Source organism: Marmota monax, unplaced genomic scaffold (genome assembly GCF_021218885.2).
Source record: "Marmota monax isolate L192 unplaced genomic scaffold, Marmota_monax_Labrador192_F-V1.1 WCK01_AAM20220418_F8-fsc00090, whole genome shotgun sequence".
In the NCBI taxonomy this organism is placed as follows: domain Eukaryota; kingdom Metazoa; phylum Chordata; class Mammalia; order Rodentia; family Sciuridae; genus Marmota; species Marmota monax.
Genome location: NW_026695219.1, coordinates 3,539,840 through 3,551,861, shown reverse-complemented (window position 1 = coordinate 3,551,861; position 12,022 = coordinate 3,539,840). Strand labels below are relative to the sequence as shown.

General features: G+C 35.3%; 1 protein-coding gene across 1 annotated transcript in view; it reads right to left on the bottom strand.

Annotated features, from left to right (window-relative positions):
• Positions 1–7,703: 7,703 nt before the first annotated feature.
• The window catches only part of Exo1 (exonuclease 1), a 31,045-nt gene continuing 26,726 nt past the window's right edge, over positions 7,704–12,022 (bottom strand). Inside the window, exons 14-15 of the mRNA XM_046432473.2 lie at positions 10,780–10,973; positions 7,704–8,193 (exon numbers count right to left, since the gene is read on the bottom strand). Of these exons, the coding sequence (XP_046288429.1) occupies positions 8,058–8,193; positions 10,780–10,973 (330 nt within the window). The 3' untranslated portion in view covers positions 7,704–8,057. The remainder of the gene's footprint in view (positions 8,194–10,779; positions 10,974–12,022) is intronic.

The window sequence follows — 12,022 nt, the reverse complement described above, 5'->3', positions numbered from 1 at the left end:
TTTTTATGTGATGCTGAGGATGAAACCAGTGCCTCATGTGTGCTAGGCTAGCAGCTCTACCACTGAGCTACAGCCCCAGCCCATCCCTTTCACTTCTTCTGTCTCCCAAAACCATGAATCAGCAAGTGTTGAATAAGTTTAGAAAGACTTGAGGTGCTATTCAATATACAGAACTTGGTAGCTAGTAGTCACTGAAAAGGAAAAATGTGAAATGCTGACAATGTCTCCAGGATCTTGTTGGAAATTTGAGAAACAAAGAAAGATAATGCTTCCATCATTGATTGTAAAGTCTAATTTAATCAGCATATTTAATGATGGTACCCTCAAGGCTGTCATTAAGCAATATCTTAACGTAAAATGTTGGGTATTGGTAGGAAATAGGTAATGGCTAAGATATTAGTGTTAGTTATTAAGTGCTAAGATATTATTAGATTAGAGAGTGACTAGGATTTGTTTCGACCACAAGTAACTCATTTACCAGTTCCAAATATGTGATTAGGAGGTGCCGGCATGTCAACTATTTTGCCCTACAAAACAAAAGCCTTAAATTGTGGTGGCAAGAGCAGCAAACCATGTTGTGCCAGGGCACAGATGAAGCCCAATTGCAGCTGAGAAAAAGAAAAAGAAAATAAATAAATAAATCTGTCCCTGGTAAGAGGCAGGAAATTGTTAAGCCTTTTTCATTATAACTCTACCACTACAAAAGGAACAGAATCATTAAAAACCTACCACCGGGATCCAGAGACCTAGGAAGAAACTACAGAGAAATAATGCTCAAGGCAATAACAAAACCTACACCCAATTAAACTCCTTACTAGACTTTCCAGTGCCTGCTCTACCTGCCTAGTAGCGGAAGAAGCATGCCCGCTTCCAGGGGTACATATTATTTATCTTAGTCACTACTATCCTACGTCAAGGTATGGAACTCAATCAGAAACTCTATGACACAAAAAAGCAAGAACAAAGAAAACACTGTCAAGACACAAATTACAGAACCAGATTCAGAGATGATTCAGATGTTGGAAATATCAGGGAAGGAACTTAAAACAACCACGAGTAAAATGTTAAAAGTATGATGGAAAATATGAACACCATATAGAAGCACATGGGGGAATGTCCGAAAGGGAGATGAAAAAGGGAACAGTCAAATAGAAATACTAGAAATAGGGGCTGGGGCTGTGGCTCAGTGGTAGAGCGCCCGCCATGTACTTGTGAGGCTTTGGGTTTGATCCTCAGCACCACATAAAAATACATAAAGATATTGTGTCCAACTACAATTAAAAAAATATTTAAAAAAAAAGAAATGCTATAAATAAAGAACACAACAGAGATAAAAAAAATGCTTTTGAGATCTTATCACTAGACTCATTAGAAATAATGAATCACTAAACTTGAAGATGGGTCAATAGAAACACAAACTGAAAAACAGAAGAGCAGAAAGCAAACATAAAGGCATCCAAGAGCTGCGGGACAAATTTGAACAGTGTAACAAACGTATAATTGGAATCCCAGAAAGTGAAAAAATAGGAGCTACGTGAGGGAACAGGCCTGGGAATAATACTGTTCAGTATTTTGTCATTTTCTCCACTCTTTTCAGGATAGTCCCTTACCTTCACTTGGCTGTGTTTTATGTTTTTTAAGATCAGAGGCAATCTGTTACCAATTATGAATGGAAAACTTCAAATCTCTGTTGGGGAAACAGATTGAGGCTTCTGTACATGAGGGACAGAAACTGTGGTGTAACTGCTGAATTTATTCTAGGGTAGACATTTTAATGTTTTTGAAAATAGCATCTATGTTAAAGTAAGAGTACCTTTAATTTGGCTCTTACATCTTTTTGAAATTACCTTGTTGCCTTTGATGATGTCTGTTTTTTGTTGTTGTTGTTCTTGTTTTAGGTGCTGGGGATCAAACCTGGAGCTACATGTATGGTAGGCAAGCACTCTATCACTGAGCCATGTCCCTAGTTCCAATGTCTGTCTGTCTTAATAGGATACCCCAGGCTTATCTTTTACATTTCTTGGCAGACACTATTTGCCCCAAGAAGTCCTTGTTTCCGCTGGCAAATATTCTAGAGATCATAGTGGTTAAGAACTTGAATTGGATATAGTGGTAGAAATTTATGAATATGTGTACACGAACAGAGAATCAATATATATTCATAAATTTATATCAGTATGTTAATTCAAATTCATAACTACCAAAAATTTTTTAAAATTCACCTAGTCATCTCATATTGTCTTCTTTCCCCCATGCTAAGAACCCTGGTTCTCAAAAAAATAGGAGAAATTAAAACACAGGCATACTTTTTTTTTTTTTTTTTTTTTGTTCTGGGGATTGAACCCAGAGACGATTTACCACTGAGTCACATCCCCAGGTATTTTTCAGTTTTTCATTTTGAGATAGGGTCTCACTTAGTCTCGTTAAATTGCTGAGGCTGGCCTCTGACTTGGAATTCTCCTGCCTCGGCCTCCTAGGTTGTTGAGACTGCAGGTGTACATCACCACCATACCCTGTTATATCAGGCTTATATCACTTTGCAATAAGCATTTTGTCCAGACTGAAGGTTTGTGGCAACCCTGCATCAAACAGATCTACCAGCACCATTTATCTAATAGTATAGTGTCTGCCACATTTTGGTAATTTTCACATTTCAAATGTTTCATTTTGTTAAGTCTGCTGTGGTGATCTGCGATCAGTGATCTTTGATGTTATCATTCTAATTGTCTTGGAACATCACAAACAATACCTGAATAAAATAGCAAACTTCATCAGTGAATGTTGTGTGTATTCTGACTGTTTCACCAACCAGCTGCTGCCATGTCTCTGTCTACTGGGGCTTCCTTACTCAAGACACAACAATATCAAAATTAACCTACTAAAATGGCCTGTAAGTGTTCAAGTGAAAGGAGGACTTGCAGTTTTTCACTTTAAATCAAAAGCTAGCGAGGTGGAGCAGCAAGTACTGGGGTAGAAGCTGCAACAACTTACCCAGAAGATAGAGCAAAGGTAACAGATGAAGGTGGCTATACTAAACAATGGGTTTCAATGTAAATCAAAGAGGCTTCTATTAGAAAATGCCATCTAGAACTCTCATAACTAGATTTAGATTGGAGGGTTGGGTTTTCTGGAGATTGAACTCAGGGACACTTTATCACTGAGCCACATCCTAGCCCTTTGTATTTATTCATTTTAAAAATTATGAGACAGGGTCTTTCTAAGTTGCGGAGGCTAGCCTCAAACTTGTGATCCTCTTGCCTCAGACTCCCAAGTTGCTGTGATTATAGGGATTTTCATAGCTAGAGAGAAGTCAATATTTAGCTTCAAAGCTTCAAAGGACAGGCTGACTCTTATTGAGAGCGTCTGAAGCTGGTAAATTGAAGTTGAATCCACTGTTCATTTACTATTCTGAAAATCCCAGGGCCCTAAAGAATTATATTGAATCTACTCTGCCTGTGCTCTGTAAGTAGAATAACTAAAATTGATTTATAGCACATCTGTTTATAGCATGTTTACTGAATAGTTTAAACCCACTGTTCAGAAAAACTATTCCTTTCAAAACATTCCTGCTCATTAACAATGCACCTTGATGACCCCAGATGGAGAAGTATAAGGTTAGTGTTTTCAGGACTGCCAACACAACATTCATCCTGCAGGCAGAGATCACGGAATGATTTTGACTTTTTTTTTTAATTTTAATTTTTTTTAGTCATACATGACAGCAGAATGTATTTTGACATATAATACATACATGGAATGTGTATACATCAATCATATTGTCTATTCTATTCTGCTACCCTACGTATCCTCCCTACTCCTCCCCTCCTCTCCCATCCTTTCTCTCTATCCAATCTAATGTGACACACTTTTTTTTTCTCATTACAACATCATATATGTATTCTGTATAACAATGAGGTTCTCCTTCCATCTTCCGTGCAACTCCCCTTCTCCCTCTTTTTCCCTCCCACCTCTCTTCCCTATTTAATGGTAATCTTCTTCTCATGCTCTTCCTCCTATCCCATTTTGAGTCACCCCCCTTATATCAGAGAAGACATTCGGCATTTGTTTTTTAGGGATTGGCTAACTTCACTTAACATAATCTGCTCTAATGCCATCCATTTACCTGCAAATGCCATGATCTTGTTATTTTTTAGTGCTGAGTAACATTCCATTGTGTATAAATGCCACATTTTTAATCCATTCAGCTATTGAAGACATCTAGGTTGGTTCCACATTCTAGCTATTGTGAATTGTGCTGCTATAAACATTGATGTGGCTGTGTCCCTGTAGTATGCTCTTTTTAGGTCTTTTGGGTATAGTCCGAGAAGGGGGATTTTGACTTTTAAGTCTTATTATTTAAGAAATATATTTTGTGGGAGGCATGGTGGCACATGTCTTTAATTCCAGCAGCTGGGGAGGCTGAGGCAGAAAGATTGCAAGTTCGAAGCCAGCCTCAGCAATTTAGCAAGGTGCTAAGCCATCAGTGAGGCTCTGTCTCTAAATAAAATACAAAACAGGGCTGGGGATGTGACTCAGTGGTCCAGTGCCCCTGAGTTCAAGCCGTGGTACCAATATATATATATACATATATATATATATATATATATATATATATATATATATATATATATATATATATATATAATAACTGCCATAGGAAATAATTCTTCTGATGAATTCAGGCGAAGTAAACAGAAAATCCTCTGGAAAGGAGTTACCATACTAGATGCTACTAAAAACATTCCTGATTCATGAAAGGAGGCCAAAACATTTATTTACATCAATGGCAGTTTGGAGGAAGTTGATTCCAACCCTCATAGATGTCCTTGAGTGGTTCAGGACTTCAGTAGAGGAAGTAACTACAGATGTGATGGACATAGCAAGAGAACTAGAATTGGAAGTGGAGTTTTTAGATGTTACTGAATTGCTGCAATCTCAGGATAAAATCTGAATGAATGAGGAACTGCTTCCTATGAATGAGGGTGAATAAGTTTCTTGGGATGGAATCTATCCCTGGTGAAGATGCTGTGCACATTGTTAAAATGACAACAAATAATTTAGAATATTACAAAAACTTAATTGATAAAGCAGAGGCAGGATTTGAGAGACTTAATTACAATTTTGAAAGAAGTTCTACTGTGTAGGTAAAGTGCCATTAAATAGCACTGCATGCTACAGAGAAATCTTTCATGAAAGGAAGAGTCAATCAAGGCACCAAATCACGGGTATTTTATCTTAAGAAATTTCCACAGCCACCCCAGCCTTCAGCAACCAACACCCTAATCAGTCAGCAGCCATCAATATGAGGCAAGCCCTTATGTGGCAAAAATTATAACTTGCTGAAGGCTCAGATAAATATTGGATTCTTTTAGCAATATTTTTACAGTTCATATATTCATTTTTTAGACATGCTCTTGCAAGATTATAGTAGCATAAACATAAATTTTACAAACACTGGGAAGCCAACAATTTTATGACTTGTTTTGTTGCAATATTTGCTTTATCCAAGTGGTCTGGAAGGGAACTCAGTATCTCCAGTGTATGCCTGAATCCCATACTCAACCTCTTTTACTCCACATTATACACAAGACAGTGTCAAAACAACGCTATCAGACTACCAACTAAACCATGTTTTTGTTTTTGCATTTGCTTTTATCTACTATACTGCCTCCCTTGTAACTCTTAGTTTGATTGCAGGTTACTATACTTAATGCTCACCACTTATTCTTTTTATTAGTACTGGGTATTGAACCTAGGGGTGTTCTACCACTGAACTACATTCCCCAGCTCCCAACCCTTCACATTTTGACAGTCTTGCTAAATTGCCAAGGCTGGCCTCTAACTTAGCATCTTTGCCTCAGCCTCTCAAGTAGCTGGGATTACAGGTACCTGCCACCACATCACCAGTCTTTATATTATTATATCTCGTTATTTTGGTTTTCTGGCACATTCCTGAGGAAGAGCTTAAGGGGAATATTTCCCCAATTTTCTATGTTGGGTGAGTTGCTTCTGCCCTTTACACTTGAAAGTCTATTGTGTTGAATAGAATAACAGCTTGGGTTGGGCGCTTACTCAGTGGTTGGGTGCTAGTCTAATGTGCGTGAGACGCTGGGTTCCATCTGAGGCTCCACAAACAACTCAGCTTGTTTTCCCCAAGACTATCTCCCCCCCCCCAATAGGTTTTATTAAGATATCATTGGCATGCAATAAACAATTCAGGTTTCTATTTAATGCATACACCCATGAAGCCATTAGTACAGTTTGGATCTTGAATGCCCCTCAAAGGTTCATGTGTTAAAGGCTGGGTCCTCACAGTGGTGTTCTTGAGAGACTGTAAAGTCTAATAAGACGTCCTCATGTCCTTCAAGGGAATTATGGGACCCAGGTCTCTTCCTCACTCTTTTGCTTCTTGGCTATGAGGTGAGTGGTTTTTCTCCCTCTTGTGCTCCCACCACAATATGCCATCTTGTCAGTTTCAGAAAGTGAAGCCAAAACAAACCTTTTGTCTTTATAAGTTGATTTGCTCATCTATTTATTTTAGTAAAAGAAAGCTGACTAATAACAACAATCAAGGGAGTGAACATATCCATCACCTCCCAGTTTCTTTGTGCCTGGCTATGGTCCTTCCCTTACCCCCAACCCTTCATACCCAGATAACCACTGATATGCTTTCTGTTTCTAATTATGTTTATGTTTTCTAAACCTTTTTCATAAGTGGAATCCAGTAGGTACTCCTTTTTTTCCACCTAGCATAATTCTTTTTTAAAAAAAATATTTATTTTTTAGTTATAGGTGGAAATAATCTTTATATTTATGTGGTGCTGAGGATCGAACCCAGTGCTGCATGGATGCTAGGCGAGCACTCTACCGCTGAGCCACAACCTCAGTCCTATAATTCTCTTGTTGGCCTTTGGCACCCAAAAAAAAAAAAAAATCATTTCTTTGTAAATCATTTACCTCTACCCCCCAATCCAGTTTCCATACCTGATGTCTCTTCTTCCATTCTGTTAACCCTTGTGGATTTATAGTATATTATTCATTTTCTACCATTTAAGTTATCATTATGAATGAGATGTTTGTAGAAAATGTTTGATTCACATTCTTAATTTGTTCTACAACAGGAAACATTCACAGGGCATTAAAATATTTTGCTCTTGGGATTAGGTCTTTTCCAGACTGGGTCTCTTTAATATTATTTTTTATTTAAAAATTAAAATACTCTCGGTCCCTCTCTTTTATGCTCTATATCAAAAATACTTTAGTGATGTCTCTACTTCCTGTCATTGCAGATCTTCACTTGTGTAGGTTATTCTTTTTCTAGGCATCTGCCTATTTCTTTGTAGAGTGTACCTTTCATAGATCTGCAGCTTTAGTATCTTATGTAGCATTTCAGGAACTAATTTTATTTATTTCAGGAACTAATTTTAAATAAGTGTTTAAGGGTGTTTTTTAGTCCACACTTAAAAAAAAAGACTGAAGCTATTTTTAAGTTTAAGAATATTAACAATGTAAGTAGTTTCTTTTACCTGAGGCTGAAAATAATTTTCTTCCACTGTCAACCCATAACTCAACCAAATTTCAGGGATAATAGAGCATCCTTCCATCTGTGTAATGACCGTTAACCCTTCCAACTACCCCTCCCATCCGAGTAGCTTTATTTACAATTCAATGCTGAGGATAGACAAGAAAGGCAAGTGGAAATATTTAAAGGCTTAAGAAAGTGATTTCTTCTATAACAAAAAGATTATATAGAATTGTGGCTTTCCATTTACTATCTTATATTGGACATTATAAAAGTCTGTAGATTTTTAGAAACTACAGTGGATTTGCCCAGTTAACATAAAAGCTTCAAAAAAAACTGTCAAAGACTAAATTACTCTTCTATTTAGCTTCTTATGAAAATATAAAAAGCTAAGCAATAGAAACAATTACGTAGTTAATATACAAAATGTATTGTATTTAAAAAGGGGCATTTAAGAACCAATCTTTCAGGCTGGTAACTCCCTCATCTTCAAATAGGGAGCTCAAATTGATCAGATTTTCCCAGTAGTCTGAATTTACTGAAATATTGCTCTCTGAACATGTGAACATTCAGCTTTGTTGTATATATCATCTTCTGTTTCTGGAGTTAGTTGGATATTATCTCTGACTGGAGACAGGGGCTTCTTACAAGAAGGAAGCTTTTCAGAATCTCTGCAAAATACAATAAAATAAATTAGATATTTTTATGGTCATGATTATTAGACAATAAAATACTTGGAAAAAATAGAGGTTTATGGAAAGGATAAAACCCTTTAATGGATAATCTCTCACTCATTGTGGATCACATTCAGATTCTCCTCTAAGTATTTTCAATAAATTTCGAGTTTTTCTTCTTAAAGTCCCTTCCTGCCTTTCAATGTAGGTGCTAGGCCATTATTAGATATATAGTAGCTAAGGCAGAAAGATTCCAATAGAGAAATTTTAATTCATTTCTCTGTAGGACTCTTCTCAAGTCGGGCTAAGAATCAATATAGGTGAAGCATAACAAATGATTAAACCCAATTTTTTTTATCCCCTTTCTTGCTTTTAATGAAAGACAGCTATATGTCCTTACAAATTAATCTTATTATGAAGATTACATATTTCTGTTTCCTGTTAACAAAATTAAACACCAGTAAGTCTTATTTTCTAAAGGCATGTAATACTGTTGTACCCTTCATTTCTCTCCAACAGCAGTTCTCCAAATATGTTCCATGGGCCATGGAGATTCAAGACACTTTCCGGGAGTTTGTAAGATTGAAATTATTTTATAATAATTTTTAGACCTTATCTGTTTTTCCACTGTGCTGACATTTGTACTAATGCTAAAGCGGAACTGGGTAAAATGGCCAGCAACTTGGCATGATTCAAAGCAGTGACATGAAATTTCTTAAGTAATGCTAGTGCTCTTGTATTTTCCATTATTGTGCACTTGCAGCTAAAACAAACAAACAAACAAAAAAACCCAGAAAAAGTTTCAAGAATATACTTGATGAAGCAGTAAAAATCACTAATTTTTAAAAATATCAATCCTTTGGTATACTTAATATTTTGTGACAAAATAGAAAGCATGTGTAAATCAATCACTGGTACCAAAAACCAACAAAAACGCCCAGCAATTTTTAGGTATTTGGCAAAGGAACAAAGAGAGCATCGTCATGAAGGAAATAAGTAACAATACTCATTGCCCAGATAAATTTCAAACTTTTAAGTAAAAATTAAAATTCTGAAAAACTTGTGTCCTCTGCTGGAAAGCTTCCTAATGTTTAAGACTGCTAATTGTGATTTTGTTCCTTATATTATAAAATGAAATTAGTCAGTATTTGTAAGAAAAATCCAATTCAATGAACCAGTATTTCCCAAACAATCAATGGATATTGAACTCACAGTCTGTTGTAAGTAACCTTAAAAAAACTACTATTTACTGAAATTTGGTGGAATGGCAAAGAAAGAAGCTTACAATTATCTAATAAATACTTTCCTGGGACTGGGGTTGTGGCTCAGTGGTGGAGTGCTCACCTAGCATGTGTGAGGCACTGGGTTCAATCCTCAGCCCACATAAAAAAATGAATAAAATAAAAATTTATCATGTCCATCTACAACAACAACAACAACTTAACAACAAAAATCTTTTAAAAAGTAAAATAAAATAAACACTTTCCAAATGCAAATATGTGTTGGGTTATATTTTTTCATATACTTTTCAACCAAAACATCATACACAAAAACATCTGCAAATGTAAAACAATGCCACTCTTGGGCTGGGGTTGTGGCTCACTAGTAGTGCGCTCATCTAGCATGTTCGAGGTACTGGGTTCAATCAACAGCACCACATAAAAACAAATAAATAAAATACAGGTATTGTGTCCAACTACAACTAAAAAAAAAAAAAAAATTACATATTTTTTTAAAAAAACAATGCCACTCTTTTTAAATTTTTTTGTTTTGGAAAATATAGCATTTTTTTTTCATAAAAAAACACGGCATGTTCACATGGCTTATTATTGTTATTTAAAAATTGAGTATTTTGTTAAATGTCTTCCTCATTTCTGGAATAGTTAAGTGCTCCTGTATAAAGGTTTCCTGAAAATAAAGTTTGAGAATTGTTGCTGAGTCTAATATTAGACATACATATACACAAAATAAGAAACAATTGTCTAATACTTGAAAAGTATTTCTACTCATACCAGTTCATCTGACTGTGACAATACTTCTATCAGGTAAAGTTTAATTCTATCATCCCCATGTTTGCTCCCCCGCTACACATATTTATTAAGCTTATCACACATTTGCTTTATTGAGAAAGTATAAGAAAATAATTATAAATTAATGCTGTGTTGTGGCTTTATTCTGAAGTCTCACTGAAGGAAGAATATGTAGCAATTTTAAAGATCATTTATTTTAAAACAATGCTTACCACGTACATTAGAAATCTGGCAAAATCATCAAGTAAACTCTGTGATTCTCCCCATTTTAGATATGATAATTTAGGGAAGTATAACACAGCACTCTTACCCTCTCTCTAAAAGTTTCTTCTCATTAAAATTCTAAGAAATAAGAAGGAAAGAAGGCTGAGACATTTAAGGCCTGGGAAAGTAATAGGTGAAACAGAGACTCCAGAAGCCACACTGAAAACTGATGGTGTGAGAAACAGAAATTGATTCACACGAAACTAGAGAGAGTTGGGAGACAGGGATTGGAATTGTGGAAAACAACAATAGCTCATCTTATTTCAGAACAAGGAACAAGACAACTCACTTTTTAAATCCAAAATTTTTCCAGAGCTCACTTATTTTTATCTGTAATCCTGGCTTGTTCTCAGCATTATGATGATTTCTCTTTTGGATGCTTGATGACTTCTTGCTTAGTCCACTGACTCTAGCAGGTACTAGAGGTTTGATCTTTGTTGTGGAAAGTGAGTCCACAGAACTGGATTTATACAGCCCAGGAACCTAAAGATTAAATGCTCATGTTATCATTACTCTATTAGGCAACTACCTTTAATTAATTTAAAAGTATTGTTTATTCATCAGTACCAAAAAATAATGCATAAACAAAGTATAAAAATGTGTTATTTACAAATGACTACTATAGAGATAATCATAATATTTTAATGGGTAATACCTGCACCTAGCATAAAATTTAAGAGTCATAAATGAACGGAGAGGAATGTGTCTCATTTATTTCTACTTTACCTCTCGAGAGGCAATTGCTGTTACCAGTTTTCTGTGCATCCACTAAATTATTTGCATACATGAGCATGCACACAAAACTGACAGCAGACTACACAATAATTACTTTGCTTTGATTCCACTTAATGATTGATATATTTTAGAGATTTTTCTTTTTCACATGTAGAACTGACTTTTATTTTGAATAAGTTGCCTGTTCTTCCATTGCACAAATGTGGCATTATGTACTTAAATTTCTATCAACATTTTTATTTCCATTGAAGAGTTAATTTTCATTCTGTGGACAATATGGAGCCATTGATGTTTTATTGTTGATTCTCAGTATAATTAAGAGATATATAAAATAGAAGGTACATAATCTGGCAAAGAGTGTATAAAGAATGGAAAAGTTACAAAAAAAAAAAAACAAACTGGCTTATCCTGGGTCCACAGATTTTAGAAGTATTTTGTAATACATGTCAAAGCATTAAAACATGCATGCATTGGGACCAATAATACCACTCCATGGAATTTATCCCTACAGATAATCAGGGTATGTACTCAACTATTTACCCAAAAGATCTTGGTTGTAATATTGTTTAACTATAGCAAAAAAAATTTAAGGGTAAATGACTACAAAAGGATTATATAATAGTACTTGGAAAAAGATCTTACTACCTGTAAAAGAAGTTTCAACTTAATACCTTAAATACCTATCTTTAAGCACAGATACTATTCTAGAAAGTAAGAAAGTCGACTTTTTAAAATAAATCACAATTTAAGTATTTTAATTTATAAGTTTTGCTTATATTTTTCATTTTCTTGTTGGA